Raw genomic sequence first — 21,024 nt, forward strand, 5'->3', positions numbered from 1 at the left:
AACTGGCACTGCAGACCTGCCTTGCAAGTGAGCATGTGACTTTCACCTGACTTAATTCTCCTCCGGTCCCACGGGTTCCAAGGCCCGAGAGAAGGCCCTGGACTTGGTTGCTGGCGTGTTCAGAGTACAAATGCAAAGACAATCCTCTCTTTGATAACTGCGAGGCATTTTAAAGTAAAATGTTTTATTTTCTAGTGAAAATAACAGACGTATAATCTTTGTATTTGCATTCAGTGCGAATGAAGGAAATAATGATCCAGGAAAGAACAAAGGACGGGGTGGTGGCGGAGAACTCTGAGTCCCAGTCCTGGCTGAGCTACTGTCTCTGTAACCTCGGGCAGGTGTCTACACCTGCCGTGTCAGGGCCTGCGCTTCCTTATGTTCACATAACAAGGTGGAACTAGATGGCCTCTCAGGGCCTTTCCAGCTCTATTCTATGAATCAGTTTCTTATTTTTGACCTTTGTTATGTTTAGGCGGTGCCAAAACAATAATGTGAGATGGGGTGAGGGTGTGGGTTTAGGGGAGCGTCATCTTGTGGCTGGTAGCAAGACTCAGGAAACTCTCACCTCATCCAACATTTTTGCAAAGGTGAATTCAGAGTAAGACAGACACTCCAACAGGCATTCAGTACGTGTTCATGGAATGAATGAATGAACGAATGCACGAGTAACTCAGGACAGCCTTGAGGGGGAAGAGAATGGAAACATTCTGCCAGAGGGAATCTATTTGGAATAGGGGTAGATTTGCTTGGCAGTAATGGTGGGGTGGGGGCTGGGGACGGTTTTAGGGACAGTTTCAGCCGGAGCTGACCTTTAGGCCTGGGAATTGTCAGGATTAGAACTGCTTACACAGCACCCCTTATTTATGGAGCAGGGTGGGGTGACTGCTGGCGAGGCTGCCAAGTCATACAGCCCTTCCAGGTGTAGGTGGTTTGATAGATAGATAATGGAACTCTTTTTCTCCCCAGTGTAATGGTCAGAGTATTGATTAGAATTTGATCTGGCTGAGTCTTATAGAAACTCAAAATAACAGTGGCTAAATGATACATAAGTTTTTTGTTGTTGTTGCGGTTTTTTTATTTTTTATTTTTTTATTTTTTGAGACAGAGTGTTACTCTGTTGCCCAGGCTAGAGTGCAGTGACATCATCACAGCTCACTGCAGCCTCAAACTCCTGGACTCAAGCAATCCTCCTGCCTCAGCCTCTCAAGTAGCTGGGATTACAGGCTCTTGCCACCAAGCCCAGCTAATTTTTCTAGTTTTTCTGTAGAGACGGGGTCTCAGTATGTTGCTCAGGCTGGTCTTGAACCGCGGGCCTCAAGCAATCCTCCCACCTTGGCCTCCCAGGGTGCTAGGATTATAGGTGTAAGCCACTGTGCCCAGCCTAAATGATATATAAATTTATTTTTCCCCTACATAAAAGGAATCTATAGGTGAGCAGTCCAGGGTAGGTTCAGAGGCTCCATGGTGTCAGGGATTCAGGCTCCTTTAACCTCAGCACATGGCTTCCACCTCAGGATTACTTTACAGCTATCTGCATTCAGCTGTCCATCAGCATGTTAGCCAGCTGGGGAAAAAAGGACCAGAAAAGGCCTCACCTCCCCATTTGCCATTAATGATACTTCCTGGAAGTTGAACTCCACACTTTATTTTTATCCCATTGACTAAAACTTGGCTATGTGGCCACACCTGGGTGCCATGGGGACTGGGAAATGTAGCTTTTATTCACAGCAGCCACGTGCCTCGCTAAAAACCTGGGTTGTTTCTTGTTTGGTTGTTTGTTTGTTTGTTTTATTAAGAGAGAGAGAGAACAGATATTAGGGAATATTGGCCTCTGTTACCTTGAGAGATTGCAAACATGCCCAACCGTGCAGTGATGCTCCAGTTGCTCAACTGCTTTGGCCGTTATCCCTTAAAATTGCCCTCAGGGCCCATAGCAAAATATTTTCAGTGTTCTTTGATTTTTAAAAATAGGCCAAAGTCACACAGGATGACTGTGATCAGCAAGGTGAGTGATAAAGCTGGATTTTGTCATTTTGTAAGAACTACACGTGGGCTTCTGCTTCTGGGTGTTATAGATTGTTCTGGTGATGATGACCATTCCTGCAAAAAGTAACGCTTAACATCAGGACGTGACACACAAAGCAGCCACCCGAAGGTACTAAAGAGGGAATGGAAACAGACAGCCTCTGGTGGCGTGTGTCAGCTTGGGCAACGGGAGATGGGAAGCCTTGTGAGCTGGTCCTCTGCCTCCTGTGCTCCTAGCCTGGGGCTACGTGTGGGCCCCACGCTGGCTCCATGTCTTGAGGCATGAGAGAGCCAGAGCCAGGCAATCACGGATGCTGAAAAGAATGAGGGGATCAAGAGAGGAGAGAATCAGAGAGGGGATCACCAAGCCCAACCTCTGATCAGCTCCTGAACCACATCTGCACAAAACACACTCAGAGCAGCTCAGCTAAAGACAAAAGATCTGCACTCAGGCTGAAGGGGCAACCCAAGAAACAGTTTGCCGTTCAAGCCCGACCAGAAAATTGTCTGCTAAAACAAAGGAAAAACAACATTCATCAGAGAAAAATGACAGTCTGAAATCTCCCCAACTTAGCATTCATGATATCCAAGATTCAAACCAAAATTACCTAACACTGAAAGAACAAAGAAAATGGGACATGATCTTAAGAGAAAAGTCAATCAAATCAACCTGGAGATGAAAAGATGTTGGAATTTAAAAGGCAAGGGTTTTAAAGTGTTTTTGTAGTTTTAAAGGACTTTATAGCCATTTTCAATGAAATTTTTAAAAATTAAGAAAAAGAGCTTGTTTTTGATGAATCAAAATCTCAGTAGAGAAATGAGAAGTTTCAGCGGAGAACAGATACAATGAAGAACCCAGTGGAAATTGCTTTTTTTGTTGCTGTCTTTGTGCCTTCAAGATTTATACCAGTTTGACTTCGATGTGCCTTGGAGTGGAGTTCGTGTTTATTCTACTTAGTGTTTATCTAGTATCTTATATCTGCAAATTTCTGATTTTTATTACATTTGGGAAGTGTTTGGTTATTTTTTAAAATATTTTTTCTACTCTATTTTCTTCTCTCCTTCTGAGATTCCAATTACATGTATGTTTGTTTGATATCATCTAACAAGTCCCTGAGTTTTTGTTCATTTTATTTTGAATCTTTTTCCTTTCTGGTATTAATTTTGAGTAATTTTGATAGATCAATATTAAAATTTACTTACAGTTTCCTTTAACATATCCATTTACCTATTAACTCCATCTGATGAATTTTCTATTTAAGAAATTGTATTTTTAAGCTGTAGAATTTACATGAAGAAGTACATATCAACTGCAAATTTGGTAATTGTAGATCAATCACTAAACATAATGCAAAGACTATAGCTAAAAAGCATCAGGAAATTTAAGTAGAATAATTTTTTAAATATTAAGGAATTTTTAAAGGTGAGAAATGAGATATGGAGAAACAAATGTCAGAGGAGACAACTGAAAACAAAATAAAGCAAAAATGATAGACCCATACCCAACTATATCAATAATTACATGAAATGTTAATGAACTAAACAATCCAATTAAAACACTAAGATAGATGATTGGTTTTAAATAGATACAAAAACAAATATAACACCTCGCCAAAGAAGATATACAGATGCCAAATAAACTTATGAAAAGATATTTAGCATTTTATGCTATTAGGGAATTGCAAATTAAAACAACAGTGAGAGAACACTACACACCTAATAGGATGGCTGAAATTCAAAACACTAACAACATCAAATGCTGGCAAGGATGTAGAGCAACAGGAGCTCTCATTGATTGCTGCTGGGAATGCAAAATGGTCCAGCCACTTAGGAAGACAGTTTTGGCAGTTCTTGCAAAAGTAAACATACTCTTACCATAAAATCCAGCAATATCACTCCTTGGTGTTTACACAGACGAGCTAAAAATTTATGTCCACACAATAACTGCACATGACTATTTGTAGCAGCTTTATTCATAATTGCCAAAACTTGGAAGCAACCAAGATGGCCTTCAGTAGGCAAATGGTTAAACTGTGATACACCCAGACAATGGAATATTATTCAGGGCTAAAAAGAAATGAACTGTCAAGCCATGAAAAGACATGGAGAAAGCTTGAGTGCATATTACTAAGTGAAAAATGCCAATCTGAAAGGGCTGTATTCTCTATGATTCCAACTATGTGACATTCTGGAAAAGGCAAAACTATGGAGTCAATAAATCAGTGGTTTCCAGGGGTTAGTGGGAAGGGAGGCATGAATAGGTAGAGCACAGAGGATGTTTTAGAACAGTGAAACTGTTCTGTAAGATACAAATAATATAATGGTGGAAACATGTCATTATGCATTTGTGAAAACTCACAGAATGCACAATACCAAGAGCAAACCCTAATGTAAATCATGGACTTTGGGTGATAAGGAAACCTCAGTGCAGGTGCATTGATTGTAACAGAGGTACCACTCTGGTGTGGGATGTTCACGTAGGGAGGCTGTGTGAGTGTCGGAGGTAGGGGGGTATTTGGGAACTCTCTGTATTTTCATCTCAATTTAGCTATGAACCTACAACTCCTCCAAAAAAATAAAGTCTATTTAAAAAAAACAAATATAAACCTCTTCCAAGACATACTTTGAATATACAGGCAGAAGGAAATCAAATATAGATGGATAGAAAAAGATAAATCATGTAAATAGTAAGCGCAAGAAGGCTGGAATGGCTATATTAGTATCAAATTAGAATAGATTTCTAAACAAAATGTATTACCAAAGATAAAGAAGCACATGTCAGGATGATAAAAGGGCGAATTGATCAAGATGACATGGAAGTCACAAATTTATGCCTAATAACAGCTTCAAAATACAGGAAGCAAAAATTGATAGAGTTAAAGGAAGAAGTCAGCAATCATAATTAGAAATTTTAATGTCTCTCAGAAGTCAATAGAACAGCTAAAAGAAAATCAGCAAAGGCTGGGCGTGGTGGCTCACGCCTGTAATCCTAGCACTCTGGGAGGCCAAGGTGGGTGGATCGTTTGAGCTCAGGAGTTTGAGACCAGCCGGAGCAAGAGCAAGACCCTGTATCTACTAAAAATAGAAAAAAATTAGCTGGACCACTAAAAATATACATATTTTAAAAAAAAATTAGCCGGGCATGGTGGTGCGTGCCTGTAGTCCCAGCTACTTGGGAGGCTGAGGCAGGAGGATTGCTTGAGCCCAGGAGTTTGAGGTTGCTGTGAGCTAGGCTGACGCCACAGCACTCCAGCCCCAGCAACAGAGCAAGACTCTGTCTAAAAAAAAAAAAAAAGAAGAAGAAAGGAAATCAGCAAAGACAGGAAATCTGAACAACACTATCAATCACTTTGACCTAATTGATATTTATAGAACACTTCACTCAACAGCAGCAAAATGCACATTCTTTTCAAGTGCACCTAGTATGTTTACCAGGATAGACCATATTCTGGACCATAAAAAAAGTTTTAATATATTTTAAAAGGTTGAAATCAAATAATTTGTTTTCTGACCACAATGAAATTAAATTAGAAACTAAAAACAATAAGGTAACTAGGAAGACCCCAAATTTTTGCAAACTAAACAACATACCTCTAAATATTCATTGGATTGAAGAAGAAATCTCAAGACAGATTGAAAATATTTTGTACTGAATGATAAAATACAATATATCAAAATTTGAGGGATGTAGCTAACATAGCACTTAAAGGGAAATGTGTAGCTTTGAAAGACTGTAAGAGGAAAAAAAGTCTCAAATTAATTATCTTAATTTTTACCTTTAAAGTCTAGAAAAAGAAGAGGAAATTAAACCCAAAGCAACTAGAAGGAAGAAAATAAAAATAATAGCAGAAATCAATGAACTAGAGAACATAAAAAAAAGAAAAAGAAAAATCAATAAAGCCAGAAGCTGGTCCTTTGAAAAAACTAATAAAATTGATAAATCTCAAGACTGACTAAGGGAAAAAAAAAAAAAAAAAAAAGAAATCACCAATATCTGGAATAAAAGAGAGGACACCACTACTGATCCTTGACATACTGAAAAAAATAATGGTCCATTATTGTTATGAACAACTTTATGCCATTAAATGTGACCACTTGGATGAAATGGACACATTTTGGGAAGGATGTGAATCACAAAGCTCACCCAAGAAGAAACAGAAAGCTTGAACAGCCCTATATCAATTAGAGAAATTGAATTTGTAATTTAACACCTTTTAGATGGCTTCACTGGTGAATTCTATCAAACATTTATGGAAGAAATTATTCCATTCTTGCAAAAACTGTTTCAGAAACTAAAGGATGAGGTATCATCTTATGATTCCAGTATTATCTTGATGCCAAAACTAAATGAAGACATCTTAAGAAAAAAGAACTACAGACCAATATCCCTCGTGAGTATAAATGTAAAAATCCTCAACAAAATATTAGCAGACCAAATGTAGCCATATATAAAAAAGATTATACACTATGATCAAGTGTCAATACAAAGTTGTTTTAACCTGAAAATTAATCAATGTAATTCAACAGATTAATAGAATAAAGGAGAAAACAATATGGTCATTTCAATAGGTGCAGTAATATCATTGTCAAAATTCAACACCTTTTTATCATTAAAAAAACCCCACAAACCTCTCAGCAAATTAAGAATAAAAGAAAACTTCCTCAACCTGGTTGAGGGCATCTACAAAACTCGTCAGCTAACATAATACTGCAATGTGAAATATTCAGTTCTTTCTAGGTCAAGTACAAGGCAAGGATGTTGGCTCTCACCACTTTTATTTATATAAAATAAATAGGAGTGCCTAGCCAGTGCCACAGGCAAAAGAAAAAAAAAAGTACACGTATTATAAAGGAATAAATAATACTGTCTTTATATGCAAGTAACATTGTATAGAAAACCCTAAGGAATCCACAAAAAAAGCTATTAGAGGTAATCAGTAAATGTAGCAAGATTGCAGTATGTAAGATACAAAAAATCAATTGTATCTTACATACTAGCAACTAACATTTAGGAAGTAAAATTATAAAACCACTTCATTTACAATAGCATACAAATACTCAGGATTAAATTTAGCAAAAGATGTATAAGACTTGTAGGCTGAACACTATAAAACATTACAGAAAAAGAGCTACATAAATGAAAAGCTGGGGCCTCATGAAGCATATGTAACTCACCTGTCTCTTTACCTTGGGAGCTGCTCGAACTATTTTTCAAGTTGCATGTAACTCATGACAGAAAACAATAAAAAATAATTTTTTCATTAAATTAGAAAGGATCGTTTTATTTTTGAAGTTTTTATTCTGTTTTTGTAATAAAACACTGTGGTCCCAAGGAAAAAAATTTTTTTTCTAGTTTGGCAGTCAGTGTGTTAAATAATTTCCAAATGAGGAATGATAGTGCAGCTCTGAGATAAGTATGTAACTTACCAAGGTGGCTTTGAAGGATGACACTCATTTGGCATGATTCCTGGGGGAAAAAAATCCACGTGGAGCATAAGGTTTATAATCAAGATGGCTGGGTTTAAATACTGGATACAACACTCGCTTTCCTAAACTGGAGTTTTTTAATCATAAAATGGGGTGTGCAGTGTAAGAATTAAGGCAGTACAGCATAGAGGCTAAGCCCTGTGCTGCGGCTCTGAAGCTAGCTACCTGGGTTTGAATCTAGCTTTGCTAGTTTCTAGCTACGTGGCCATAGGTATGTGTATCCTTTCCATGCTTCATTTTGCTCGTTTGTGTAGGCACAGCTCATTTTATTGTGCTTCACTTAATTGCACTTTTCAGATACCACATTTTTTTTTTTACAAATTGAAGGTTTGGGCCAGGCACGGTGGCTCATGCCTGTAATCCTAGCACTTTGGGAGGCTGAAGCAGGAGGATTGCTTGAGGTCAGGAGTTCAAGACTGAACTAGCCTGAGCAAGAGTGAGACCCTGTCTGTACAAAAAACAGAAAAATTAGCTGGGCATAGTGGTGCACACCTGTAGTCCCAGTTACTCAGGAGGCTGAGGCAGGAGGATCACATGAGCCCAGGAGCGTGAGGTTGCAGTGAGGTATGTTGACACCACTGCACTCTAGCCTGGGTGACAGAGCGAGACTCTGTCTCAAAAAAAAGAAAAAAACAATTGAAGGTTTGTGGTAACCTTGTGTTGAGCAGGTCTGTAGGTGCCACTTTTCCTACAGCATGTGCTCACTTCATGTCTCTGTGTCTGCATTTTTTTATCAATAAAGTATTTTTTAATTAAGGAATCCTATTTTTTTAGACATTGCTATTAGACACTTAATAGACGACAGTATAGTGTAAACATAACTCTTATATGTAGTGGGAAACCATAAAATTTGTGTGACTTGCTTTATTGCGGTAGTCTCTCTACTGCGGTGGTCTGGAACAGAACCTGCAATGTCTGCAAGGTGTGCCTGCTACCTGAGAGTACTAAAGGTGCCTGCCATAGGGTCGTGGCAACGAGTAAATGAGTTAATAAATCTAAAGCACATAGAACAGAGTCTGGCCCATAAAAATTGCTCCGTAAGTATTACCCACTGTTATTTTTTCGCCCAGAGACCTGAGTGTGGCTACTTTTGTTAACCATCAAGCACAGTCCCTGGTATCCAATAAATGTTAGCTCCTGCCCCTCTGCAGAGCATAAGCCGCATTCTGGGGGTAGGGCTCAACACTGAAATCTTAGGGGCAATCTTGAGTGTCACCTTCTTAAATTCTCTTTTCTTACTATTTTTTTCAATGTGTAAAAAATACCTTATTGATGGAATTATTGTGCACAAATGGAAACCTAATGCTGGGCAGGGAAGCAGAGTCAAATTCTGTGTCTCCTAGACTCCATCACAGGCCACGTGTTCCTTTTGGCCCCAGCTAGCCGTCACGTCCAGCAGCCCACTGACTCAGGGACTGCAAACTAAAGGCTGCCTCCCTCCTCTCTTCCTTTCTTTCTCCTCCTTCTCCTTCTGCCGCAATTAGGAAGAAATTACAGGACACCAAAGTATAGTCGGAAGGCTTTATTCTCTCTTTATTCCATGTCAACTGCAATACCAAGTAGTGTCCTGCTGTTACCCTCCTGCCGTCTTCTTGAAGGACTCTTCTGCTGTGAGAGTGGTTCTGAGCCCCAGAACTGGCATTACTGTCTCAGCCCCTGGGGACAGACAGTAGCAGGGTTGCCCACAGCTTACAGCTGACCTCTGAGTGTGCCACTTCAAGATCACACCAAGGGAGAGGAGGGCTTTCCATTTCTTTAATAACTTTCCTCAGAGCAGAAATTGTGGTGCATGCCCGTAGTCCCAGCTACTTGGAACGCTGAGGCGGGAGGATCACTTGAACCTAGGAGTTCGAGGCTAGCCTGGGCAACATAGCGAGACCCCCATCTTAAAAGAAAAATATAATAATAGTAAAAAAGAAATTGTGATTGCATAGTAACACTTTATTATCATTAGGAAGTTTTTTGTTTTTTAATTGAAATACATAAAGCAAGAAGGATTTTAAACAAAAGACATTAAGCAGAGAAACTGCAGCTATCCCATACTCTATACCCTTGTTGGTGATCTGCAGCCAGTCTCCAGGATAGAGAAATAGATCATGGCTTTGCTTTCATGAGATGGACAAACTACTATTATGTTGGGAGAAGAGGGGGGCCTGGGATCTCAGGTTTGTCTTGAGCATTTTTCCTGAAAAGCCCTCATAAATGTACCTCCCAAAGTCAAGACTTCCCTCCACTGTCGTCACTTCCCCTGGTCTGAAGCCCCAGCTGCCCATGTCTCTGTACCAGCCAGGGGAGCAAACCCAATAAACAACGCAGAGTGACACCAGTCAACACACAAGCATCTTTGCGGAGATGGCCTTTGGCCCTATGCAGACAATCTGTCCCGTTATACTGCAGAGTCCTTTTTTCCCTCTTGTCTCAGTTTCCTCTGCAACACAGGACCGTGTGGGCTTCACTGTTTTCTTTTTAAAGCATTTCAGTGGCACTCCGCTGTGCCCTTCCGCACTAGTAATTATAAAACTCTTCCCAACAGCCCATCTTGTCTACCCAAGGAAAGAAAACTTCCCCGTTCCCACGCTCTTCTCCTGTTGCCCATCCCTCCTGTTTTTCCTTAGAATGACCTGCTGAGAATAAAGACCTTTCCCACCAGGAGAGGCTGAGGGTTCCTCTGGTGGGAACCACATCTCTGACAGGGTCATGTTTGCATTATCGATGACACTTCCATCACATCACCAGAGTATTCCAGACACAGTGTGTGAAGAATTTGAACTTACAAAAAAATTATCTGCCAAGAGTCAACTTGTCTTAAGCTGTTTGAAATCCTTTCCAGAAAAATCTCAATTCCTGTCTCACTACACTTGTACTAATCAATGTTTGTTTTCCCACCCCCTAACTACTCTGCTTGTATATGTCTACCATCCTGGACCTTAGGACCCCTCTGGCTAAGGAGAGTGAAGATAATGTGTAAAAATGTGTCAAAATTTGACACGCAAAAGATCTGTTGCAAATATGTCTCTTTTATGAATTTTCTGATTCTTTCTGGAAAAATTAAAATGTAGCCACATACATCTGCATGCTACTCTAGCTTCCGTTAAGAAAGAGGTTAATGTCGAAGACAATTTTGTGTGCCTAGCCACTGACTCATTCATTCATTTAGCAAATATTTATTGTACTAAACCATGGACCAAGCACTGTGCCAGGTGCTAAGCTAAGGTACAGAGATAAGAAGCATTCCTGCCATTAAAGAACTCACATTCTAGTGGAGAGACAGAAGTGAATACATAATTACAAAATAAGATTGGCAAAGCTTTGTTAGAGGAATTGACAAAGGCTGTGGGGGCACTGGGAAGGCAAGTGATGAGACGATAAATGCATCTGTCAACAATCATGAGTGTCCACTGTGTGCCAAGCATGTTGGAGGACTGGTGAAAACAGGACAAATTCCCCGTCTTCGTGGAGCTCATGTTCTGGCGAGGGACACAGGCAGTGACGAGGCAGATGTGTCAATGTCACGATGCAGGACGGTGTCATAGAAGGGAGGTGTGAGTTGGGTCGGAAGGATGACTAGGGTTAGCAGAAAGGGCATTCCAATCTGTTGGGGTGGGGGGACGCTGGAAAGAAGACAGATGGTGGAGAGGAGGGAGGTGGGAGGCGGGAATGGGTGAGGAAGAGCATGAAATACTCCGGAAAGGGAGTTGCTCCATGTAGCTGGATCACAGATGACAGGGGAGGGAGAGGTGCATTTCTTTCCTAAGACGGACTTTGGAAGAGAACTCCGTCCTTGGTTGTTAGAGGCGAAAGGGACATTCAGTAAAGAACATACTCCCTCATGAAACAGACTCAGAGAGGGTGAAACAACTTGTGCCGAGCCGCCCAGGTCGTTGGGGGCGGCACCCAGCCGTCTGCAGCCCAGTCCCGGCCTCACCGCGCCCCGGGGCCGGAGCGGCGGGGGAGGCCACGCCCCCCGCGGGGCCGCCTGGTGCCCGACGCCGCGCACAGCGCCCCCTGCCGGTGCTTCTCTGCACGGCGGCCCCGGGTCCTCCCGCGGCTTCCCCGCCAGCCCCGGACCCGGCTCGGAGGTCGGCGGGCACCGGGCGGACGCTGGCCCTCGGGCCCCGCCACCTGCTGCCCTGCGCGGCGGACGCGCTCCGGGGGTGGGTGAAGCGCACTACCCGGCGCCCTCCCGCAGCTCCGCGCGCCCGGGGCGTGGCCAGGGCACTTGGCATCTCCCAGCGCTGTCCCCGCCGGGGCGCGGGGCGCAGCCCAGGCCGGGCCCTGCAACTGGCGGAGAAAGTTGGCAGCTGCTTTAGCAAGCTCCTGTCGCCGCTCTCCCGGCGGCCGGGGCCCTGAGGCTGGGCTCCCCCACCCCGCCCCTGTCTCCCGTCCCCCCCACCCTTGCTCCTCCCCGCCCAGCTCCGCGCGGAGCCGCCCGGCTGTAGAGCACCGGCGGCTGCAGCCGGGGCGCCGAGTTCGGAGCGATGGGAGTCTCCCACTCGCAGACCCCGAGGGCCCGGGAACCCGCCGGGGAGAGGCCCCCGAGACCCCACGAGACCGCGTGAGTCGCAGAGCCCTCTCCGGGGGCGCCCGCTGGGGTTTGCGTGCCCGCGCGGGACGGGGGCGCACGGCGCTGTCCGGGAGGACTGGGAACGTGGGGCTCCCGCTCGCGGCGGCGGGCGCGGGCGCTTGGGGTCTGGCCTGCTGGGACTTCCCTGCCGAGCCTCGCCCCGCGGGGCGCCCCGCCAGGACCCCTGTGCGACCCTGCCGTCCCGCGGGTCCGCAGTCCTGCGCCTGTTCGCGCTGAAGCCGGCGAGAGAAGGGACCCCTTGTCCAAGCAGGAAAACGCACGTGTCCTAAAGGGCTCGAAAGCATTCGCGAGACGGAGCTATTAATATTTGCATGGAGGTGTCGATATTAGAAAGGGACTCGAGTCTCAAAGATAAAAAAAACTCAGCTCGCGTTGGCCTTCAGGCGCCAGGAATTTTGTTCCGTGCTTGCTACTTACGAGAACTCCCTCTCTTGTTTGCTCCAAGGGCTTCATGATGATCTCAGAAAAAGGGCAGTATTGTAGCAGCAGCAATTAGGCTTTTGTTCTGGGACAGCAACAATTGGGGACACCAAGTACTGTGTGTAATGCAAGCCGTGAAGGGAAATTTTTAGAGAACGTGATTGAGAGCAAGTCTCACCACGGTTCGAAAGATGGCCATGCTTCTTGACAGAGGGGTGCCCTGATAACTATTTTAGAACCCAGATAGTCTTTAGATGTTTACTTTAAAACTTTTTGGAATGTATGTGTGTCTTGGTGGTGAGTCAGTGCTAAGGAATCCATACTTTTTATTTTAATTCAGCAAATGTTAAAGCTGTTTAGTTTGAGAAAGATACAGTTATCCATCGTACAGGCAGCCTGAACTGTGGGAGAAGTTTTTGATCATCTTTTCAAGGCATAGTAGCTTCCAGCACATCTACATGTTAGATGTGTTAGTTGTACCTCCTAATGTTTAGATCACAAATCTAAACCTTAGTTCAGGCAGCTTATTAATGATAAGACTAGCTGAGATTTATTGACCACAAAAGATGTGCAAAATGCTTCTAAATATCCTGTGTTATTTAATCCCCAAGAATACTAAGTTAGTTTCTATTATTGTTTTCATTTTACTGGTGAAGAAACTGAAGCACAGAGAGGTCAAGTAACTTGCCCAAGCTCGCACAGCTAGAAAGTGGTGGACCCAGGTTGTCTGACTCCAGAGCTCATGCTGCATGCAGCTCCCTCCCACTCCAGAGTTGGGCCTATCCTACAAAACAACCAAACATTTGTCTCAGTTGGCAGAACACACTCCTCTTTTTTAAATAAGGGGGAACTCTGCATTAGCAATGCTTTGTACCTAATGAGACGAAATTGCCAAAATTGATGTAACTTTTAAAAAACAAACATAAGAGGCAGTATAACATTCATGTAAAGTTAAGAGTTTTGGAGGCAAATAGCAGTGATTTTAGTTCTAGGCTCTGTTCCGTGATAGCTGGAAATCTCTTGCCTGTTCCTTAACCTCCTTGTGTCTCAGTTTCCTCATTTGTGAAACGGGAATGACAATAATCCTTACTTCACGGGCTGTTCTGAGGCTGACATAAGATCGTGTAGGTATGCATCTCAAGTTATAGTTTTATCTCTGAGCCATATATTGTTTTAGCCAAGGGTGAAAGTTGACTGTTCACTTTCTGTGAATGTGTGGCCAGCTTTACTGTGTAACTTGAAAGCAGATAATGGACTTACTCACTGACCGCATGCTGAAGAAATGAACTCGGCGTGCAACGCACGGTTCAGGGGTGAGGGTGTTAATTGATCGATTGTTAAATTATCCAGTGGCTTGGCAATAGATAGAGGGTCTCTCTCTCCGATGAGGTTCTGCGTGTCCCTTGTATATTTTGCAAAGCTTGCCTAAAAATGATTAAACACAAGGTCTTTGCCTAGGAATCTATAGCCCTTCTCTAATCAAGTGAACATACTAAGAAGCACGTAACACGTGTAGACTGTATTGAGATTACTGGTCTCATCAGAGTGTCAGGTTCTGCTTAATGAGTCAGCCTTGCAAGCCACCTGGCATGCTCAAGGGAAAGACTCTTCAGAAATATGGGATTCCACACCCATAATATACGTGGAGAGCAAAGAGTAGGCTTTTAATCCAAGTCCTGCCTTGTTCAGATATACAAGCCACAAGTCTCTCCAGGGTACAAGTGGGGGATTCGTTGTTAATGTCACTGGCTGTGGACTTCCTGCCGGATACATGGCTGTCCTGGATAACACTGACCTCAAGGAAGTTCTTCTGCTCAGGCTGTGGCATTTTTGAGATCTATTGTTCCTTTAAAAAAACATGAAAATTACACAGATAATGCATTAATACTGGCATTTGTCTTTTAAGAGAGAAATTATGTTTCAGAATGTTCATAATTTGTATTTCAAAATAACTTAATGAGGTATAAAAGTAATCTGATAAATCTCTTACAAGAGCTCTGTTGTGAAATACAAAGTATGGATGTACATGAAAAGAAATGTCTGATTTTAAGATAAAACTCACTATTGTTGAAAATTGTAGCAGCCAGTCTTCTGTGAACCCAAGGAGATGCATGAGCCGGCTCTGATAAAAGCTAGGGGAAATTTCACTTCATTTATTCAAGGAGGCTGCACAGGATTGTGATTAAGACTAGGCTGAATTTCAGCTAGATTGCTTCCAAGCTTAGTTTAGGAAGCACTGGAAATATAGTTATTTAACTCTCCAGTTGGGCAGATTTCTACAAGTTTACAATGGCAATAATCATACCTAATTTTTGAAGTGGTGTATATTATTAGCACAGTGCCTGGCACTTAGTGCTAAATACACGAATCATTATTAACACAGTTATATGTACATGTATCTGTGAACCAGATGCCATGCTGGGCTCTTTGGGGATACCTTTATGAGTAAGGAGGGGTCTCTTCTGAAGGGGAGGTTGATGTGTATGCTAATTCTACAAGGCCTCTTAGAGAAGCAAGGCAATAACTTTTTGAGTTAATTTTTTCCTCAGTTAATTTCTATTTTCCAGAAAGTTGTACTACCAAGAGGTTGGAAATGTATTTGGGAATATGGTAGGTTGATGAAATGTTTGAAATCACTGATTTCTTAGCTGTTTCTTTTCGGCAGTGTGGCCGAGGTAGGTTTTCTAAGAGTAGTAAATGATTTGTGGAGAGGTTTGAAGAATGGCATAAAGCAAAGCCTGTTATTGATTAGGGAATATGTGTGCAGTTGATAGATCAGTGCTTGTTTGGCTTGTCTGCCTGGAATGCAAGATACGCACCTGTTGTCGATTCTTACTAGTTAAATTTCTAGTCCAGTCTTTGTTTGCATTTGGAATATAGCATCGTGGGATAGGTCGGTAGCAAAGTTAGGAGTTTCTGAAGTCTTAAGTGATTTTTGGCGTGCGTCTTTCTGACGGTGGAAATTAGATACAGGCCACACAGTGTTCTGGTGAACTGCAGTCAGCAACAGCTAAGCTAGAGTGCCTCTTGATGAGCAAGTCATTGTGGGACATGTGTCCCTGACGTGAAGAGGGAGGTGCTGGCTTTGAGGTTTAGAAGAAAACATGGCTCAAAATAAGTAAACTTAAGGAGCAACATTTCTGAATTCTGTTGATTTTAAAATCATAATATGGTTCACTACCTTCTCACCACACCATTTTTTTTGTGTGTGTGTAGATAATTTAATAATTTTTATTACTTTTTGAATAATTCTTTGGCTTTGAAACAAATTTATTCTAAAGCAGTATTTACCAAACTTCAGTAGCTTATGAACTACCTTAATCATTTTTGCAAAGTCCCGGAAATTACTATATCTTTATTTTTTTTATTTCAGCATATTATGGGGGTATAAAAGTTTAGGTTACGTATATTGCCCTTGCCCCCCCTGCCCCCCCAATCAGAGCTTCAAGCGTGTCCATCCCCCAGACGGTCACACTCATCACACTCATTATGTGTGTATACACCCAACCCCTCCCATCTGCTACCTGATAAATGTTGTTCCTATGTGTCACCACACCACTTTTATTGTCATTAAAAACATGTTTGTTCCCCTTTGCTATAGAAGTTTTTTAAATGTCCATGTAAAATGTTTTAGTGTACAATTAAGAGAGAGATTTAGAAAAAGTTTGTGGAAAAGACCCAGAAAAACCAGCTATGTTATGAAAAGTTAAAAGAATTATAGTATTTAACTGGAGAAGGGGCCCAAGAGATGTGGCCATATATAATTTTTAGGAAAAGTTGGCTGGCTCCATCTGCAGTGAAGCCAGCCCAAAAGGAAATGGTTTGAATTGCACGACAATGGAATTATTTGTATGTATATGTTGAGTTTAGATATCACAACTTCTAGATAGTTGAAATAGTAAAAAGAGTCAACAAGGGAAGAAAAATCTTCTGCAAATCATTCAAAAGTGAGATAGATATTCTTATCAAGGATGCTACTCTGGGCCAGCTGTGGTGGCTCACACCTGTAATCCTAGCACTCAGGGAGGCTGAGGCCGGAGGATGGCTTGAGGTCAGGAGTTTGAGACCAGCCTCTGCAAGACCCCGTCTCTACTAAAAAGTAGAAACAAACTAGCCAAGCAGTTAAAATATAAAAAATTAGCCAGGCATGGTGCACATGCCTGTAGTCCCAGCTACTCGGGAGGCTGAGGCAAGAGGATTGCTTGAGCTCAGGAGTTTGAGGTTGCTGTGAGCTAGGCCACAGCACTCTAGCCTGGGCAACAGAGTGAGACTCCGTGCCCCCCTACCCCACAAAAAAAAAGAAAAGAAAAAAGAGAAGAATGCTACTCTGAGGGAGTTCACGTATAGTTTTGCTTCACAATTTCTTCCCTATTTTAGCTGTAGTGGCCAACTACACCTCACCCACAGCTTCTCCCAGCTGGTACATGGTTCAAGTATTAAAAGTTAAGAAGAGAAAGGAAGAAAGGGCGCAGCTGCTGGTGTTCTGAGCTAAGGAAGTGGATTATCGGAATCTAAGTTGGTTAGTAGCCAGAGTGGGCTAGAGGGTGCATGAACTCGTTAACCCAAGGCGGGGAAGTGAGCGGGTGCCATCCGCAAGGCCATGGAACAGGGAGGTCCACCTTCTGAGGAAGCTCACTTTGGCTCTTGTGGGGTACTTTTTGGGTTGTTTTTCTTTGTAATTTTTTCACTATAGTGAAATACCTATAACATAAAGTTCACCATTTTAGCTATTTTAAAGTGTACAATTCCGTGGCATTAAGTACATTGTACGACCCTCACCAATATCCGTTGCCAGAACTTGTTCATCATCCCAAACAGAAATTCTGTAGTTGCTGAACAACAACTCCCCTCTTCCCTAACCTTTATTCTACTTTCTGTCTCTGTTTATCTATTCTAGGTCCCTTGTATTAATATAAGTGTAATCAGACAGGATTTGTCCTTTTGCGTCTGACTGACTTTGCTTAGCATGCTGTTTTCAAGGTTCATCCCTGTTGTAGCATTATCAGAATTGCATTCCTCTTCGTGGCCAAACAGCATTCCATTATGTATATATATACCACATTCTGTTTATCCATTCATCGGTGAAAGGACACTTGAGTTGCCTCCACTTTTTGGCTATTGTGAATAATTCTGCTTTGAATGTTGGTGTACACGTATCTATGAGTCTCTGCTTTCAGTTCTTTTGAGTATGGTAACTTTCCGCTTAACTTTTAAAGAACCACAAAACTGTTTTTTGGCAGGACATGGTGGCTCATGCCAGTAATCCCAGCACTTTAGAAGGCCCAGTGGGAGGATCACTTGAGGTCAGGAGTTCGAGACCAGCCTGAGCCAGATCAAGACCTGTCTCTACAAAAAAATAGAAAAAATTAGCCGTGCATGGGGACACATGCCTGGAGTCCCAGCTACTCGGCAGGCTGAGGCAGGAGGATCACTTGAGCTCAGGAATTCAATGTTGCAGTGACCTATGATCGTGCCACTGCACTCCAGCCTGAGCGACAGAGCAAGTCCCCGTCTTTAAAAAAACAAAAATAAAAACAACTGTTTTTCACAGTGGCTTTACCATTCATTTTTCATTGTCACAAACAATGCATGTGGATTCCAATTTCCCCACATCCTCACCCACACTTGTTATTTTCTGTTGTTTTTAAATTGCCATCCCAATGGGTGTGAAGTGGTATCTCACTTAGTTTTGATTTGCATTTTCCTAATGATTAGTGCTTGTGCTTATTGGCGATTTGTGTATCTTCTTTGGATATCTATTAAGTGCTTTGACCAGTTTTGAATTAGGTTGTTTTTGTTGTTGTTGAGTTGTAGTTCCTTATATATTGTGTATTATTCTATTGTGTATATTAATTCCTTATCAAATATGTGGTTTGCAAATAATTTTCTTCCATTCTGTGGGTTACCTGTTTACTGTTTGACAGTGTCCGTTGAGGCACAACATTTTTGAGTTTTGATCCAATCCAATTTACCTATTTTTACTTTTGTTGCCTGTGCTTTTGGCATGATACCTAAGAAATCATTTCCAAATCCAATGTCATGAAGATTTCCCCCTATGTCTTACTCTAAAAGTTTTATAGTTTTAGCTCCTAAGTTTAGGTCTTTGATCCATTTTGAGTTTTGTGTATGGCATAAGATAAGGGTCCAACTTCATTCTTCTGCGTGTGGATCTAGTTTTTCCACCACCGTTTGTTGAAAAGTTATCATTTCCCCATTGAATGGTCTTGGCATGCTTGTTGAAAATCAACTGACCACGTATATGAGGATTTATTTCTGGGCTCTCTATTCTGTTCCATTGGTTTATATTTCTATCCTATGCCAGCACCATGCTTTTGATGACTGCAATTTTGTAGTAAGTTTTGAGATCAGGAAGGATGAGTCTTTCACCTTTGTTCTTTTTCAAGATCCTTTGGCTGTTTGGAGTCTCTTGAGGATTTTTCTTTTTTTCTCTTTTGGATCTCTCTCTCTCTGGCATTTTCTCCTTGGCTAGGAACAGTCAGCGGCCTTGCCTGCCTTCAGTTGGTGGTGTGCTGCCCCCGAAATTCTCACTCTCCGCCCTCCCCTCCTCCCTACTCCAGCCAGACTTTTCGCCCCAAGGTATTTGCTGAGAAGCTGCTGTGAGCCAGACATTCGGGCACTGAGAATCCAAAGAGGACCACAGCAGGGCCCCTGAGAGGCAGGCAGGAGGCTGAGCATCGCTGTGCAGGGCAGAGGTTGAGAGATGAGATGATCTCTCGCAGTTCCCAGAAAGAAACTGACCCTTGCAGGAGACAGCGAGTGAGTTGCCGGGTGACGGAAGTCAGGCAGAGGTTTTTTGAGTGAAAGGGGAGCACGTGCGGGCCTGTCGTGCGGGGCGGGTGGAGGTGGAGTGGGCCTGGGGGGCTGGGAAGAGTGGGTCTGGTGAGGAGGATGAGGGCTGGCAGGTGCCGAGTGGGAGGGCAGACATAATTTCAGGAGCCACATATGGGGGCTGGGGGTCTCCAGCTGAGGGGTCGGCCAAGTCCTGGTGGCAGCCCTGGACTGAACTGGGGAGAAGTTTTCTCAAGATGGGCTCAACCTAACGACGGGGGCACCTGAAACCACAGCCGTGATTTTCCCCAGCACCTCACTGCTCGCCTGGGCTGCCTAATGGGGGGCTTGATTTTCCGTTTTTAACACCCTTAACTTAATTTTTGTTTATTAGTAATTCAGTAGCATGTATAAACATTTTGGTTTTCTGATTTTCTAAGACAAACACATATTCCTTTTATATTCAGAAAGCACATTTTAAAAAAGAATATCTGAAAATTTAGGAAATCCAGAATACTGTTCTGTGTAAAAGACACAAAGTGTTTTTTCTATGCTCCAACTGAACAATCAATGTTCATATATTATTATTAACTAAAGTCCATACTTTATTAAGGTTTCCTTGGTTTTTGCCTGATGTCCTTCTTCTGTTCCAGGATTCCCATCCAGAATACCACATAAAAATTTAGTAGTCATAGACCAGGCATGGTGGCTCACACCTGTAATCCTAGCACTCTGGGAGGCCTAGCAGTCAACTTGCTTGAGGCCAGGAGTTTGAGACCAGCCTGAGCAAAAGCAAGACCCCGTCTCTACTAAAAATAGAAAAATTGGCCAGGTATTGTGGCACACTCCTGTAGTCCCAAGTACTTGGAAGGCTGAGGCAGGAGGATCACTCGAGCCCAAGAGTTTGAGGTTACAGTGAGCTACTATGATGCCACTGCACTCTAGCCTGGGTGACAGAGTGAGATTCTGTCTCAAAACAAACAAACAAACAAACAAAAAACTAGTAACCATGTTCATTTTTAATATAAAGAAACCTGTCATGTTTTACTTTAGGACTTCTTCTTTGGCTTTTATGCTCTTCCCTATTCCCTATCCCAAGATGAGAGAACTTTTTTCTTATAGTTGTTTTATGACTTCCTTGTCTTTATAATAATCCATTTAGTCTCTCTGAAATTTCTAGAATCACTAGTGAGGCTCTAACATTATTTTTTTTTTCAAAATGGCTATCCAGTTACTCCAGTAGTAGGATTAAGTATTAAATAATCCTTTCTCATCCCACAATTTAAAAAATTCAGTATTACAACCTCTCTTTCCTTCTTTTTAACCCTGGGCCATTTTTCTCTTTATTCTCATTCATTGAAAAAATGTTAATCTTTTTCATTTCATTCTCATTTATTCAACACATTAATTGACTGCCTTCTTCTGATCAGACACCATGAATGTTATTTATTATGTATGTGGGAATTTACATGAGCAGAGGAAAGCATTTATAAATGTATAAAAATCTGAATATTTGTTTGTAATATTGGGGCAGGACATATGCCAGAGAGCCAGACAAGAGGAGGTGACCTTGTGAATGGAGGGGATGTGTGGAGGTTGGAAAAAAAGGACATTCATAACTGAGCTTTTCTCATAGACTTTTTTACTGTCCTGATCAATTTCCCATCGATCTTAAGGCTATATTTTAAGCAGTTTCACTTCCTCTGCCAAAATGG

At 42.3% G+C, this 21,024-nt stretch overlaps 1 protein-coding gene across 7 annotated transcripts in view; it reads left to right on the top strand.

Moving 5' to 3' along the window:
• The window catches only part of TACC1 (transforming acidic coiled-coil containing protein 1), a 103,991-nt gene that overhangs the window by 11,183 nt on the left and 71,784 nt on the right, over positions 1 to 21,024 (top strand). For 3 of the 7 annotated variants that reach the window (XM_069484990.1, XM_069484993.1, XM_069485002.1), the window contains exon 1: positions 11,994 to 12,070. The exons of the other annotated variants lie outside the window; for them this stretch is intronic. In XM_069484990.1, coding sequence (XP_069341091.1) covers positions 11,994 to 12,070 — 77 coding nt within the window. Of the gene's footprint in view, positions 1 to 11,993; positions 12,071 to 21,024 lie in introns of those variants that run through there. 7 annotated transcript variants of the gene reach the window in all.

This window comes from Eulemur rufifrons, chromosome 12, assembly GCF_041146395.1.
Source record: "Eulemur rufifrons isolate Redbay chromosome 12, OSU_ERuf_1, whole genome shotgun sequence".
Classification (NCBI taxonomy): Eukaryota; Metazoa; Chordata; class Mammalia; order Primates; family Lemuridae; genus Eulemur; species Eulemur rufifrons.